General features: G+C 39.6%; 2 protein-coding genes across 3 annotated transcripts in view; one reads left to right on the top strand and one right to left on the bottom strand.

Annotated features, from left to right (window-relative positions):
• The window catches only part of LOC127579985 (involucrin-like), a 513,761-nt gene that overhangs the window by 348,001 nt on the left and 149,401 nt on the right, over nucleotides 1-16,359 (bottom strand). The window lies entirely within an intron of this gene.
• Nucleotides 1-16,359, top strand: part of npr2 (natriuretic peptide receptor 2) — a 132,720-nt gene that overhangs the window by 58,921 nt on the left and 57,440 nt on the right. For both annotated transcript variants that reach the window (XM_052032917.1, XM_052032926.1), the window contains exons 10-12: nucleotides 8,209-8,283; nucleotides 13,779-13,856; nucleotides 13,947-14,051. In XM_052032917.1, coding sequence (XP_051888877.1) covers nucleotides 8,209-8,283; nucleotides 13,779-13,856; nucleotides 13,947-14,051 — 258 coding nt within the window. The remainder of the gene's footprint in view (nucleotides 1-8,208; nucleotides 8,284-13,778; nucleotides 13,857-13,946; nucleotides 14,052-16,359) is intronic.

The following is a 16,359-nucleotide window of genomic DNA, read 5'->3' as shown; positions in this document are numbered from 1 at the left end:
TACCCTTTTATGATTCTCATACTGCAAGTTACTTATGGTGAATCCAAAGGTACAGCCATAAAATGTTTATGGAATTTTGTCACAGTGTAGACAAAAGCTAAACAACCTTTGTATAGTTGAGTATCAGCAACCCTCCTTTGGAAAAGGACCTTCATTGTAAACCAATTGGTTGCATATCTCTATTCTCTGTGGTGTGACAAAATTATTCCAACACTTTAAGGTTTTGCATTAGCAATGGCCTTGCTGGATCATAATGAACCCGTGAATGTGGCAGCAACTTCAACTCCCTGAACACAGCTTGATGTTTTATGATGCATCAACTTAGACACAGGTTTGGGCACTTTGCTTAAAAGTAACAAGAACATAAGAAATAGAAGCCTCTTGTGCTTTCTCCATGAATCAATAAGGTTATGGCTGATCTTCTACTCAGCCTCACTTTCCTGCACTGATCTCATGTCCCTTTATTCCCTTAATATTGGAAAATCTGTCAATCTGTCTTGAATATATTCAGGGGCTGAGCATCTACAGCCCTCTTGATTAGAGACGATAAGATTTTGAAATTTCTTCAAATCTCAATCCTGAATGGCCAGTCCCTTTCCTTGTGATGGTAACCCCTGATTGTAGACACCCCCAGCCAGGAGAAGCATCATACCTGCAGCTACCCAATCAAGCCTTGCAAGAAATGTCCTCAGAACCTGAAGTCCCAGGCAGAACTTTGATTCAGTAAAATGGTTACCCAGGTGCATTCAATACTGCTTTACCTTTGTGTTTAGGTGGGTGGAGTCCTTCAGCATCTGACTTCTAACTAAAACAATCTACTTCCAAGAGGGCAACAAGACTTCCTCAACAATGTGGTTGCTTTTCAGAATACCACCTACATTCTTCTAGTGTTCCTATTCCCAGACACCGACAGGTAGCCCAAAACATTTTGGTGACTTGGATCAATCTATCCATTGTGGTCTGGAAAATGCTGATGCTCTCTCAAATGAAGGTCTTTGGTATTTAAACAGTCCAAAAGTGTTTTATCTTTGAATACTCCCTTCAATCTTTGTCTAACTCAATCTACTGGTAGCCTGTGCCATGTCAGGGCTAGTGAAGATTTGTTGTCTATCCCTTTGCTGAGCATAAATCATCAATCAGAAGTATGGGTATCTGTCAAGCCTTGCTTCTCTGTGGACTATCATCTTATAATTTCCACAGGTGTTTATTGTCTCCACCGCATGAGCGACTGGTGTAGTCTGGTCAGCAGCCACTTTTTTAATACAACTTGCCTCTTTGCCTCTTCCCAGCCTTTTCCTGCAGGCTATAAGGCACAGCATGAACTTAAAAATGTAGCATACACCTTCAGGCTAATATTGGCTTTTATACATTGAATGCTTCCAAGGTCATCATGAAACACTTTGGGTTTGACAGGCACAGCTGAAACAGACTCTTCATTCTTTTGATCTCTCTTTGATCTTCTTTTGCACTCGTATTCACAGATTGCTAGTCAAGGAACAATCACAGAACTCCACGGGTAAATGGAAGGTATTCCGTCACATTCCTGCTATAATTTATGGATGGTAAAAAGGCAGATGGGTTTGGAGAGTCATTCACCACAGGATATCCTGCCTCTGAGCTGCTCTTGAAGCTACAAAATTTATGTGATTGGCCTGATTAAGTTTTTGGTCAATTATAAACCTGAGAATGTTGATGATTTAGTGGTGATAACCCCGTTGAACATAAATGCCAGGTAACTTAGACTCTCTCGATCAAGATGGGTACTGCCTGACACTTTGTGGAGTGAATATAACCACCACTGTGTGCTCTAACCTGAATGTTGTTTGGGGCTTGCTGCATGTCAACATAGACTGCTTGGTTATCTGATTTAAGATTGCATTGATCAATTGTGTTTTTATTATTTATTATTTTGTAGAATGTGGATTTTGCTGGAAAGGCTTGCTATTAGTGGCTCATTCTCAACTGTCTTTCAGAAGGTGGCAGTGAGCCACTTTGAACAGCTGTGGTCTGTGTGTCGAATGCATTCCCACAGTAAAGCTTGGGATTGAATTCCAGGATTTGGTATGAATGCTTGGAATATAGGCGGCATGAAAGTTACTTAAATATCATCTATGTCATGTGCACAAAGACCACTTCGTTATTTGAGGAGTATTGGTTTTGTATTGGTATTGGTTTATTGTTATTGTCACTTGTACCGAGGTACAGTGAAAAGCTTGTCTTACAAATTGATCGTACAGGTCAATTCATTACACAATGCAGTTACATTGAGTTAGTACAGAGTGCATTGATGTAGTGCAGGTAAAAAACAATAACAGTACAGAGTGAAGTGTCACAACTACAGAGAAAGTGCAGTACAATAAGGTGCAAGGTCACAACAAGGTAGATCGTGAAGTCATAGTCCATCTCATTGTATAAGGGAACTGTTCAATAGTCTTATCACGGTGGGGTAGAAGCTGTCCTTAAGACTGGTGGTACATGCCCTCAGGCTCCTGTATCTTCTACCCGATGGAAGAGGAGAGAAGCGAGAATGTCCCTGGTGGATGGGGTCTTTGATTATGCTGGCCAAGACAATGAGAGAACAGAACTGAACATTGTGCAAATATCCCCACTTCTAGTATGACAGGGGGGAAGGTTGACGATGAAATAATTGATGGTTGGGCCTGGAACATTGCCTTGAAGAACTCCTGCAGCAAAATTCAGAGGTTGAAATAATTGACCTCCAGCAAGTACAATCCTCTTTCTCTGTGCAAGGAATGGCTTTAGACAGTGAATATTTCCCCCACCCCGACTCTTGTTGACTTCAACTTTACAGTTCTCTTTGCTACATTCAGTCAAGTGTTGCCATGATATTAAGACAGTTACTCTCGCCACTCCTTGGAATCCAATTCCTTTGTCCATATCTGGACCAAGGCTCTGAGGGTAGCTGGAGCCATGTGGTTCTGGCAAAACCCAAAATGAACATTGATGAGCAAGATTTTGGTAGAGAAAGTATCAATTCATAGCAACCTTGACTACACTTTCCTTTACCTTATTGATGAGTGGATTGATGGGGCAGTAATTTGTCTGATAATCTTTGTTCTTTTTTGCGGCAGAAGACACTTGTGTAATTTAATGCATTGCTTGGGTGGATACTGTTGCTGTAGCTGAGCAAGAGATGCAACTACTCTCTATGTCCATTGCACGCAACTGTTTCTTGATATCAAGAAATTATGCCTGGTATACCCCAGCCAAGATTATTAACAGGTATCAAAAAGAAACAGTGATTGTGACACTTTCTCCTGAGGAGCACCATTGCAAACTTCCCAGCAGCATGAAAAACAATCATTCACTGTGTCTCCCTGCTTTCTACCCTTAGCCAGCTTTGTTTCCAAACAGTTGCTGCTCATGGACTTCAAGTTTGTATGGTACTTCATAAATATGACTATTAAAAATATATAATACATACTGCATTTCCTTCATTAACCCATATTTAATTAATTTTGGATTTTTTTTTCCAGGTGATTGCTTCTAAAGGTTTTCCCACTCTTTAGAGTGATATGGGCCAAATGTAGGTAAATGGGATAGGCTTAGATAGGCATCTTAGGCAGCATGAACAAGTTGGGCTGAAGGGTCTGTTTCCCTGCTGTATAACTCTATGAATCTATTTTAGTTTGACTGACATGTACTTAGCAGTTTTGTTTTCCTTTTTGAATAGGATTGCAACATTTGCATCGTCCATTTCTTTGGCATAATACTCCCATGGAAATCAGTAAAGTTGTGACATTTGCTACTTCCACATTTCCTTCCCTCGGTATCCTGGTTTGCCGTCCACCTGGATAAGGTGTCATTTCTACCTTCAACCCTACCAACCTTTTCATACCTTCTCATTATTTCCCCAATTCAGTTTCTCTTCTACTTTTTCTTTGGCAGCAACCACTTCATTGGTGGAGACACTGCTTGGATTTATCACTAATAGGGTTCAGTTTTAGGACACACAGCATTATCGCCTTTACACTAAAAATCATAGGCTAGACACACTGATTGGAAACAAAGCTGTTCTTACTCCACCATGCCTATAATATTATAACAAAAAATATAATTGTATATAATCAACTCCCCACAGCTGGTAAAATACTACATATTGGGACATTAAGCTGACAACTTTTGAAGAATGACCTAACTACCGAATAAATCATCATCTAGAAATAGATTGAAACAAAATACAAGTATGTTGCTCTTCTGTGCAGTTAATTTATTGATACTAGCTGACTGAACATATAAACAGGTTTAACATGCTTTCTTGACATTCTTGTAGTTGCATAATAATGAGGCTTTCGTTCCTTTTCAACAGAATCATAGATTCGTGGAGAAGTACAGCATGGAAACAGGCCCTTCGGCCCAACTTGCCTATGCTGATCGAGCTGTCTATCTGCACTAATCCCATTTGCCCATGTTTGGCCCATGTCCCTCTAAAAGTTTCCTATCCATGTACCTGTCCAAATGTTTTTTTTAAACGGTGTAATTGTACCTGCCTCTACCATATCCTCTGGAGCTCATTCAATATACCCACCACCCTCTGTGTGGGGAAAAAAAACTTGTCCCTCAGATCTCCTTTAAATCTTTCCCCTCTCACCTTAAACCAATGCTCTCTAGTCTTAGACTCACCTACCCTAGAAAAAAGATTTTGACTATCGAAGCACCTCATAATTCTATAAACCACTGTAAGGTCACCCCTCAAGCTCCTTCACTCCAGGGACAACAGTCCCACCTATGGAATCTCTCATGCCCTCCGGTCCAGGCAACATTCCTGTGAATCTCCTCTGCACCCTCTTTAGCTGAATCACATCCTTCCTACAGCGTGGTGACCAGAACTGCACATAATATTCCAAGTGCAGCCCAACAAATGATTTGTATAACTGTAACGTGCCGTCCCAACTCCTATACTCAATGCCTCAACCACGAAGGCAAACATACTTCACCTCATCACCTCTTTTGTCTACCTGTGTCATTCACTTTCAGGAAGCTATGCATTTATACCCCAAGGTCTCGCTGTTCAATAACACTTACCAGAGTGGATTGAGTCTCTCGGATTGAAGGGCTATATTTTTGAATGGGTAATAGCCTTGGCCAGCAAGGAGATCCAGAATGCACTTGTATTCTGCTTGCTTGAGCAGAGGACTGGTCATGTGGGTGGAAAGTACTGTGGAGTGTGTGGACCCTGCAAACACCTTGCAGCCTTAATGACCCTACTATGGGAAACAACTGCCACTTTGCAAATTCTCAGTGAGTGGAAGGTGTGTTTCAAAAACTGCAGGAAATATAGCCAACATCTTGATGTTTTTGGATAAAGGAAATTCTTGATTGTGTGATATGCTTCAGCAAACCAGGTGAAGCTGGATGTCTCACAAGGAAAAGAGATGCTGGAGGAGTTGTCAGCTGAACTGAAGACTTCGGACAAGAATTACAAGCATTGAAGAATGGTAAAAGAGCAAGGCAAAACTTTGAGAGATTAAAATGAAGGCCCTGCATTGGAGACAATGAAGGAACAGAAACTGATCAAGAAGTTTCTTTCAGGCTGCAAGTGAGGAATTGATGAAGATGCACGGCAGAGCAGACAATTTAGGGATGGTGGCCAAATGCTCATTAAGGTTCTCGGAACCATGCTGAGTGATGTCAAGAACTCTTCAAGGATGTCATAGATATTAGAGTTCTGGTTGTCAAATTGACCTGGAATGTCTGGATGTGACACTTATTGAATTTGAGAGTGAAGTGGCTGCATTAAATAGGAATGGAGCCATGATGTAGAAATGGAAGGTTTGTACATGGTTTTCCAGTATATTCAAAACTGATGACCCGAATACATGGCAGGATCTGAAGTTGCTTATTAAGGTTGCATATTCTGATGCAGTGGAGGGTAGATGTAATTAAATACAGCATCAGTCTGGAGAAAAAGCAGGTGACCATAAGTTGTGGGCAAGAGAGGTTTAAAGCCAACCAAAACTCCACGAATGGTAACAATACTGTGGACTCGATCAGAAATGTCAACATTCTGAAGCCAAGATTTAAAGGAAGTTGATGACAAAGGGTGAAGCAAGCAAAAGACAGGCACTGAGTAGCTAAAGGAAGTTTAAAGAGAACATGGACCATCACTTTCATCATTCAGGCTATCTGCCACACACATATGGTCAGTGTTGCTTGGAGAATTTTAGATTAAAACCACTTAGTCCATGAAAAAAAAGCAACAAACAAAACTAAAAGCATAAGGCAACCAAAGAATCATGGATCCTCAAGGAAAAGCAATGGATGAATCCACAGCAAAGGCTGGAAAAGGAAAGAAGAAAAGGGGAGAGACAAGGTGAAAAGGAAAATCAGGGTGCAAGGACAGAATGATAAATGAGCAGGAGGAGGGAGTGTTAAACGGCAAACAAAATAGAAGTTCTTAACATTGAGTTCATGATAAGTAGTGGTATGATCATTTGTATGATTGTAGTTATTAGAGTTATTAAGCATTTGTGTTATGGTTTATGCAAATTGTTTTCTGCATGAGGGTGTCATTAAGAAGGTGGTGATCCAGAGCAAGTAATACAATGTGTGCAAAAATATGGAGATAGCTGTTAATGCCACAATTATGAAACATGACACTAGACTGACTACGTATGAGACTTGTATGAAGATTTACTGATTTACTCGAGTCACTTAAATCTGAAGTAAACACTTCAGAGAAGTACTGCTTGTCGTGAAGAGTTTTGAGGTTGAAAGCACTAACAGACTGAGTAAGTTTATATTTGGTTAAATTTACAATTATATATGTAGAGCTCTTTAAATAATTAATTGCACAGTTTCATATGCAAAAAGCTGATGGCTGTGTGGGTTTATTTTTAAAGCGGGAACGGTGTAGTGTATATAAGGGTGTGCATGTCTTTAAGGATTGAGAATATCACATGGTATGACATTGATGTATTGTTGTTCCTGATGCTGCTGTTCAATTTGAAATGCTTCCCTTCAATAAAGGATGTTCTGTTATTGGTTCTGCATTGTTTTGGTGATAATACTGGCAGCCACACCAAAGAAATCCACAGACACCACAACCTGGTTATGTCTTGATTTACTTGGATATGTGAGAAAGTGGAAAGGTAGTATTATGCAACAGAAGATTCAAACTATTAATATCTTAATTTTTACTTGTGGCAAACAGCTTAGGGATCGTACAAACCCAACATTTATGTACCACCTTTGAAATGATATTTACTACATCAAGGAATTAGAGTTTTTAGTTATGTGAAGAGACTGCAAATTTAGGATTGTCCTCAAACAGAAAAAGTTAAGGGTGGACTTAACAGAAGTGTTCAAAACCAAGAAGTGCTTTGATGAGGTAAATTGTTTCTGATGTCCAATGGTTTGGTAACCAGGAGAGACACTGGTGAATTGACAAGGGACATGCGGAGGAATAATTTACAAATGAGTTGAATAATGCACTATTTGGAAAAACCAGGAAAATAAGACTAATTAGTCATAGAGCTAACAGCATTTATTGACAATATAGTTGGCCAATCAGCGTCTGAGCCCCCTTCAGCTCCCTCTTCTGATAGGTCAAACTGGAAGGCGGAAACTGCCTCCTTCACCCTAGGTTGTTACGGAAAACAGGTCTTTTGGCCCAATTCATCCATGCCGATCAATTTGCCTAACTGAGCTAGTCTCTTTTAAATGTCGTAATGGTACCCACCTCTACCACTTCCTGAGAAGCTTTTGTTTCTCAGTACCTCCATTTGGTAGACTCTGCTGGGCAGCAAATTACGTGTGAGGAATTGAGTGCTATTCCTTGGACAAGTAGTTACTAAATCAAACCAAAAGTTAATTTGATTTTGCAATGCAAGTACAAAGCACTAGCTCCTGAAGACACAGAATGTAAATTCAGGCTTGGCTGTGCCCGATGTACCCAGTCAATTCTGTCAAAAGGTGCCCATATTTAGAATAGATGGAAACATTTCTTTCTAGTAAAATTTTTAAAGCTTTTATTGAACAAATCAGTGTCCTATGCCATTTATATCTATAATGGCAAGTGGTGTCTTAATATATGGACTTTAAACTTCATCAAGGGGAAAGATAAGTATGATGTTATTTTGGAAGCTATTTAAAATGTTACTAGACTCTTATTCTTTCAGGGTTAAAATGGATGGGATCATGTGTTCTTCAGTTAATGCTGTTTCATTTTCTTTGCTTCCTTTGCAGAGAGGCTCAAGTTATTGCTCGTTAGTGACAACTCAAGGGAAATACCAGCTTTTTGCAAGGACTTGCTACTTTAAGGTACTCATCTCAGTTCCATCTTTAGTGCATCCATTTGCTTTGTGGCAATGATGTCAGACTTTCATATGAGAAAGTGTGAAGGAAGATGCAGAATCTGCAATGTATGCACTAGTCCGATGCCAGAAACCCACAGCTGCTGGAGTGAAATCTCGGAGTGAAATCTGTTAATCATATTGATTTAGTGCTTTAAATTCCCTGGGGTAACCCATGGTCAGGACCTGTATCTACAAAGTATGTCACTGCTGAGAGCCAAACAAGGATGGAAGAGCTATCAACTTTCACTCTCCTCGTGTAAATAAGGTGCAGACAGGAAATAGCTTCACTGCATAATTAATGTAATAGCACTAAACTAGACATCAAAGTAGGCTGTTTCTTTTTCTACTTGGCTCTGGTTCCTCAGTGACATCACAAGAGGAATCTCTTCCCCTGCCCAATCCAAATTATGCAATTATATTATTATATCGATTAATCATTTCTTCCTTTCAGCATGCATATACCAGGTGTTACATAAATAGCTTTTACCAGTTGATAGCAGTAGGAAAGCAGCAATGAACAAGCAGCAGGTACTCTGTCTCCCAGTTCTCCCTCTGCTTTGCAGTCAAAAACAGAGATTAAAGAGACGAGTTAATCTTCACGTAAAGCCATGGAGTATCAAAGAATAATATACATCATTCAGAATTATCTTTATCTCTATGGCTCCTGCACTGAAGCTGCAGCTTAATGATAAAGCAGTGAAATTATTAAAATATATTTAGAAATAAAGCAGTATCTGCGCTGCACATCTTGTGAGGTTTTGCACTTTCTGCAGGTGACAGGATGAGCAGACAGCACTTTTCTGGTGTCCTGTTGTCAGTGAAAGATTTATCAATGATCAGTCTTTCAGTCACACAAAACTTCTGAGCAAAGGTTGTTGAGTTATCGAACATCCCCGTGACAACATGAGTGAAATGAGGAAAATGGGGGAGGACTGCAAATTGGTTTGTCATACATTTGTGTTGTAACAAACTTTGACTCTACACAAGACAAAGGCAAGGTGCTGGAAATTTGAAATAAAAACAGAAAATACTGGTCATGCTCAATGGCGGCTCCTGCGCAGAGTGAAATAATGTGTCAGATCCACAACCTTTCATTGGACTTGCAAAGAGTTAAAGATATAATCAGGGTGCAGGGAATAAAGGTGGAGAGTTGGGGGGAGGGTGTGGGGGGCATGAAGGCAAACCAATAGGGAAGTGTATAATAGGGGAGAAGGCAGTAGGGATTAAGTGAAAAGAGAATTGATGGTGCAAGGCAAAAAGGTTTTGGTCAAGTAAAGAAATGGTGGGTATAAATAGAAATTGCAGAATGACTATCTAAATCAATGTTTAGTAAGTCTAATCACAAGATGAGATACTTCTTGTTAAGCTCATGATTAAACCTTAATGAAATAGTGTAGGAGTATCAGAGTGTGAGTGAGATGGGAGAATTAAAGTGACAGGTAACCAGAAGCTCAGAGTCACGCTTTGAGACTGAATGGCAATATTCTGCAGAATGGTCACCGGCTCTGTGTTTAGGCATACTGCTTCCTAAGCCGTATATACAGTATAGTAGACTGAAAGAATTACTGGTAAATCACTGTTTCATTCAGAGGAAGTGTTCTGAGTCTTGGACAATGAGAAGAAAGTAGGTGTAATCAATGTAGCTGAGGGAGTCAGTGATCTGTGACTTGATTTGTAGCCTATCCACAAAAATGTAGAATGAACAATATACAGTAAGACGGAATTCAAATAAATGTAGTAAATGTAAAGCGGATAGATTCTTACAAGGTGTGGAAAAGCTATAAATTAATTAATTTCATATCACCTACACACAGAAGTTGCATCAGTGTCTGAAAAAAGTGTACATCCAGTTCCTTTATCATGTCAGTGCTACTTTCATTGTGGTTTTAATAGCATGATGGAAGCTGTATTATCTGTCATAATATTTCAAGCTGATGAATAACTTAAAGCCTCAAATTTTGGTCCTATGCTCATGATGTAATATCACTGTAATTCAGATAATGAAGATGGGTATAATACAAACAAAAGAAACAATGTATAATGATATATACAAAGGAAAGAACGTAAAATATAGAAGACAAAAAGAACTGTATATGTCACCAATATCTTATGCATGGCTCTGCCGGCATAAATTCCGGTGGATAATTTCCATGATAAACAGTAGGGATGTAGATAAATGAAGTACCGAGAAATTGTAATTTCAAAGGTTATTTCCCGAAGCTTAGAAATAGATTTTTATAGTTATAATTCCTAAGCAATTTCATATAATTGTAAGCAATTGTATAATATTTAACACTTGTAAATAATTTTTGCAGCATCCTTCCTTGATTCGAGCCCTCAAATTACTTACAACTTTTTTCAATTGGTTACAGAATTAAAAAGTTGTAGAAGTATTCTTGAAATTTTGCTCCTTTTACATCATACACAAATTACCCTGGATTTAGAATTTAAATTTGCAGTTTTTATATTAGAGCCATTGTGTTGTACAGCACAGAAGCAGACCCTTCAGCCCAACTCATGCATGCCAAACTGAGATACCCACATTAATCCCATTTTCCTGCATTTGGCACATTTCCTTCTATTCCTTTCCTATCCACATCCCTGTCCAAATGCTTTTTAAATGCTGTGATCTTACCTACCTCTAATGTTGTTCCATTATTCTAGAAGGGAAACGGGGATAATCCTGGTAGCTGTAGACCAGTGAGTCTCATGTCAGTAGTAGGGAAGTTACTGAGAGGATTCTTAGTGATAGGATTTACAATCATTTGGAAAACCATGGCCTAATTAGGGACAGTCAGCATGGCTTTGTGGAGGGGAAGTCATGCCTTAGTAACTTGATTAAGTGTTTTGACGAGGTGACGAGGGTGATTGATGAAGGTACAGCTGTGGATGTTGTCTACCTTGATTTTAGTAAGGCATTTGACAAGGTCCCTCATGGGAGGCTCACCCAGAAGATTAAGATGCATGGGATCCATGGTGAATTGGCTGTTTGGACTCAGAACTGGCTTGCCCGTAGAAGATGGAGGGTAGTGATGGATGGGACTTATTCTAGCTGGAGGTCTGTGACCAGTGGTATGTGTAATGGGACCTCTGCTGTTTGTGATGTATGTAAATGACCTGGATGAAAATGTACATGGGCGGGTTAGTAAGTTTGCAGATGATACAAAGATTGGTGGTGGTGTGGATAGTGTAAAAGACTGGCAAAGGACACAGCGGGATATAGATCAGTTGCTGATATGGGCGGTGAAATGGCAGATGGAGTTCAACCCGGCCAAATGTGAAGTGTTGCACCTTGGGAGATCAAATGTAAAGAGACAGTACACTATTAATGGCAAGGCCCTTGACAGTGTTGATGAGCAGACGGATCTTGGGGTCCAAGTTCATAGCTCCCTGAAAGTGGCTACATAGGTTGATAGGACGATAAAGAAGGCATGCTTGCCTTTATTAGTCGAGGCACTATGTTTAAGAGTCAGGAAGTTAAGCTGCAGCTTTATAAAACTTTAGCGAGGCCGCATCTGGAGTATTGCATTCAGTTCTGGTCACCCCATTATAGGAAGGATGTTGAGGCTTTGGAGAGGGTGCAGAAGTGGTTTACCAAAATGCTGCCTGGATTGGAGGGTATTGCTTTGAGGGTAGGTTGGACAAACTTGGGTTGTTCTCTCTGGAGCGGCGGAAGCTAAGGGGAGATTTGATAGAGGTTCATAAGATTATGAGAGGCATGAGAGTGGACAGCCAGTATCTTTTCCCCAGAGTTGAAATGTGTAATACTAGAGGGCATGTACTTAAGGTGATAGGGGTAAGTTCAAAGGAGATGTGCGGGGCAAGTTTTTTTTTACACAGAGAGTGGTGGGTGCCTAGAATGTGCTGTCTGGGGTGGTGGTGGTAGAGGAAAATACGATAGGGGCATTCAAGAAGCTCTTAGACAGGCACATGAATGTGTGGGGAATGCTGGATATGGACATTGTGTAGGCAGAAAGAATTAGTTTAGTTGGACATTTTATTGCTGATGTAATCGGTTTGGAACAACATTGTGGGCCGAAGGGACTTTTCCTGTGCTGTACTGTTCTATGTTCTATCACCTCCTCTGGCAACTTGTTCCATAAATCCACCACCCTCTGTGTGGAAGAATTACCCCTCAGATCTCTTTTAAATATTTTCCCTCTCCTTTAAGCTTGTGTCCTCTATCTTTAGACTTCCCTAGGCTTAGAGAAAGACTGTGACTATATACCCTATCTATGTCCCTCATAATTTAATAAACTTCTATAAGGTCATGCCTAAGCCTCCTACATTCCAATGAGAACAATCCCAGACTATCCAAGCTCTCCTTGTAACTAAAGTCCTCCATTCTAGAGGTGAATCTCTCCTGCACTCTTTCTAAGGCTACCATATCCTTTCTGCAGTATGGTGGCCAGAACTGAACACAATATTTCTCTAATTATGTTTTAATCTCCGTCTTCCACTTCATCAGAAAATCAGTAATAAAGGGGCTAAAATCAAGTCAGGAGCTGCATGATATTGCTTTGTATTCCTTAAATAGTATCTTTCCTCAAGTGCTACCATTAAGCGTTTGCTTTTGCATACTTCATGGAATGGTTGTTCGTGTGAAGTAGGAGGGAACTGAGGGAAATGGAGGCAGGATGGAAAGAGGCAATTAGAATATGAGTAATAATATGGGATATAGACACCAAGAGGGAACTGTTGCTGCAAATGATCTATTTCTCTGCTGTAAGTTCCAGATACTATTGCAAAGTCTGGAATTATATACAAATAGCTTGCCTGTCATCCTAATTCTTACCAATACCTTTCTCATGAAAATTCAATATTTTTAAGATCAATAAATGAATTAGATTAATTCCTATTTGTGATTAGCATGATATTCATACTCCTCCAACTGGATAAATATCCTGAATAGGTTACCCTTGGGCATCATGTACAATGAGCAGCAGTGTCCCTACTGTGTAGATGAGTGGTAGAATCAAAGTAATTGTGGTGATTGTGGAGCAAATAAGATAGGACTGGTGAAGGATTAATGTAAATGTGTTGTTGATGATGGACATGGGCTCAGTAGGTCAAAGAGCCCGTTTCCGTGCTATGTCACTCAAGGAACTCTGAACACTATTTGATTTGTATGCTGGTCATGAGCAAATCCTGGGCCAATGAGAAGTGTTTATGAATTAGTCCTTTGCATGCTCTTGGATAATACAACTTGTGTTAAATTGTATTTTGCTGTATTGATAATAAATGTTTTTAAAATTGAATGTAATAATGATACAACATGGAAGTAAATTGCTAAGGTCAAGTTACTATTTGCAATATTTATTCAAAACTAGAAAATGTTTCTTAAAATGTTTCATGCCATTTCTGTAAATTAATTAAATAAATGTTTTATGCCGACAATCGTTTTACTTATCTCTGCCACTGCAACAATTTAATTAATAAAATATTCCTCTGTATTTTCAGGGTAATTTAGTTGCAATAAAACATGTGAATAAGAAAAGAATTGAGCTCACCAGGCAAGTGCTATTTGAACTAAAACATGTAAGTATTCAAATTTCTGTGTGTCTTCAGAAACTGTCTTATCAGCTCTATGCTCGATCTCAAGTGTACCTGACATTTCGTCTGTTACAGATGCGGGATGTGCAGTTTAATCATTTGACAAGGTTTATTGGTGCCTGCATTGATACTCCAAATATTTGCATTGTAACAGAATACTGCCCTCGAGGAAGTCTTCAGGTAAGATGTATGACACAATTGAGATGAAGATGGAAACCATAACAATTTTGCTGAAGCACACTTACTTAGTCACTGATGTAGCTTGCAACAAGAAACTACATTCTTCAGTTTCTAACTGGGTGATTTCAGTTATTAAGATAATAACTGATATGTTATTCATTGGAAAATGACACATGGGGTTTGCTTGCAAGTTAAACTTGTTTTGAAGGGACTGTAACCAAAACTATTTGCACTATCAAATATTGTATGTTATTTTATTTCATGCTTTTGTATAACAGGATGGAAAGAACTGGACTTTAGCTGGTGGTTCCAGAGAAATTGCTGGGTAACAGCAGTACAAGGGCCAGCTCTTCTCTGACATCTGTGCCTGCATATTGGAAGGCAGAAGTCAGAGGTGAGCTGGAGGTTAGATGCCAGCTTGTCCAACCTCACTCCAGACTCACCACTGAGTCCAGGAGCAAAAGACCTGTGTCCTGAGTTGAGGGACTGGATTTGTTTTGCATCTGGGTCTCTCTATCTTATGCAGTATGACCACAATGAGGTCACCCACCTTAACTTAAAGGGTAAATGCAAGTAGGTCTTTTATGTTTCTTTGTTTTAATTATTTTCTATTTATCAGAGATGATTAGCAATAGTTTAAAGAGGTCTTTGATAGTGGGGAGCTGTTAAAAGACCATCAGGGCACTCCAGGAGAGGGGCCTGAGGAGGAGTGGTGGTGGGGTGTAGACACAGAAACCAGGCCTCATCGATTGACCTCGCGGACCCACAGATGTTAGCGCAACAGTGTGAAAAATGGAAGTGTTGGATTTACAATCCGGCCCTCAATATCTAACGATACTCGGGGTAGATTTCCACTTTAAGTGCGGCATCTGCTTTATTATTATTCCGCCAAACAGTGGAGAAGTGACAAATCCAACTGCTGCTGATTCACACTGAGCTCCTACTGTGCTTCAGACGTGGAGTTCAGGTCTGAGAGAAACATGGAGTTTCAAGTCCCCATTGCATGCGTAGTGCGTTGTATTTATTAACACTGTCAAACCACATAACCATTGTAAATCTGTCAAGTTGATCTTTTTTTAAATTGAACAGCTGAGATTTTTTTAAACCACGCAGCTGCCTTGGTGCACTCTCAAGGGTTGAGCTTGACTGTAGGATGGCATACAACAGCCAGTAGCGAAACAGCAGCCCTGTTAAAGTCGGTGCAAATAAAAACTGTGATGCATGTAAAATAGAAATCAGTATTTTGAATTAGAGCAACACCTGAAAATTTGCCCCTTGTATCCAGTTTTAAATTGTATGAGAAGCTTCATCAGATCACTGAATGGCATAAAAATTCCAGCATGGAAGAAAGTCCTTAGCAGTTCTGTCCTCTGCCCATATCCCTAAAATTTTCTTTTGCTTTTACATACTTAAGCAATTCGTTTTTGAATGCCATAATTGAATCTGCCTCCACTAATTATACCCCCACCCCCCAACTATTCATTCCAGATTCTAACCACCTACTGCACAAGACAAAGAAAAGGTTTTCTTCGTCATGATATTTCTGTTCCTTTTGCTCATCACCTTCATTCTGGTCTTTGACCCATCCACTATAGGGAACAGTTTCTTTCCATCTACTCTTCCTGGAACCGTCATGATTTTAAACACTTTCTAACAGATTCCATTGCAACTCCTCTGTGCCAAGAAGAAGAGCCCCCACATGTCCAATTTATTAACAAAACTAAAATCCCTCTTTACTGGAATCATTGCAGTATATCTTTAATGCATTTCCTTTGAGTTGCACTTTTCAAAAGTGTGTAGTCCAGAGCAGGATACCATACCCCCGTTGACACTGAACAAGTATTTTGATAAAGGTTATCAGCACTTCCTTTCTTCATGACATTAGAATTTAGAAGGAAAACTATTTTTACAACAGAAAATAGAGGTCAGGCTAGGAAGAGCCAATGGAAATTAGACTAATTTTCCAAGTTGAATTGCTTTGTGGAGTGTGAGGTCTCCCTGAAATGTATTGAAGATGTGAGTGTTTATGCTAATCTTTGGTGATGCCATGAGAGCTGGTGTGCAGACAACATTCTTTTCCATTTTATTCATCCCAGCACCAGCTGAAATTTGCTTCAGGATTAAAGAAATGAAAATTATGTTGTTTCTCTATCTCCACGGTTTCTATACTGCTTATTGAAAGAAAAATTTGCAACTTGGTATTTATCCTTGGCTAAATATATCTGTATTGATCTGGTTTAAAACTGAATTTGATTGCACAATATGCCTAAAGTGGTAATGAGTACAGGAAGTGAGGCTTGTTGAAACA

This window comes from Pristis pectinata, chromosome 2, assembly GCF_009764475.1.
Source record: "Pristis pectinata isolate sPriPec2 chromosome 2, sPriPec2.1.pri, whole genome shotgun sequence".
Classification (NCBI taxonomy): Eukaryota; Metazoa; Chordata; class Chondrichthyes; order Rhinopristiformes; family Pristidae; genus Pristis; species Pristis pectinata.
The sequence above is the reverse complement of the archived record's forward strand: the minus strand, read 5'-3'. Positions and strand labels throughout refer to the sequence as shown.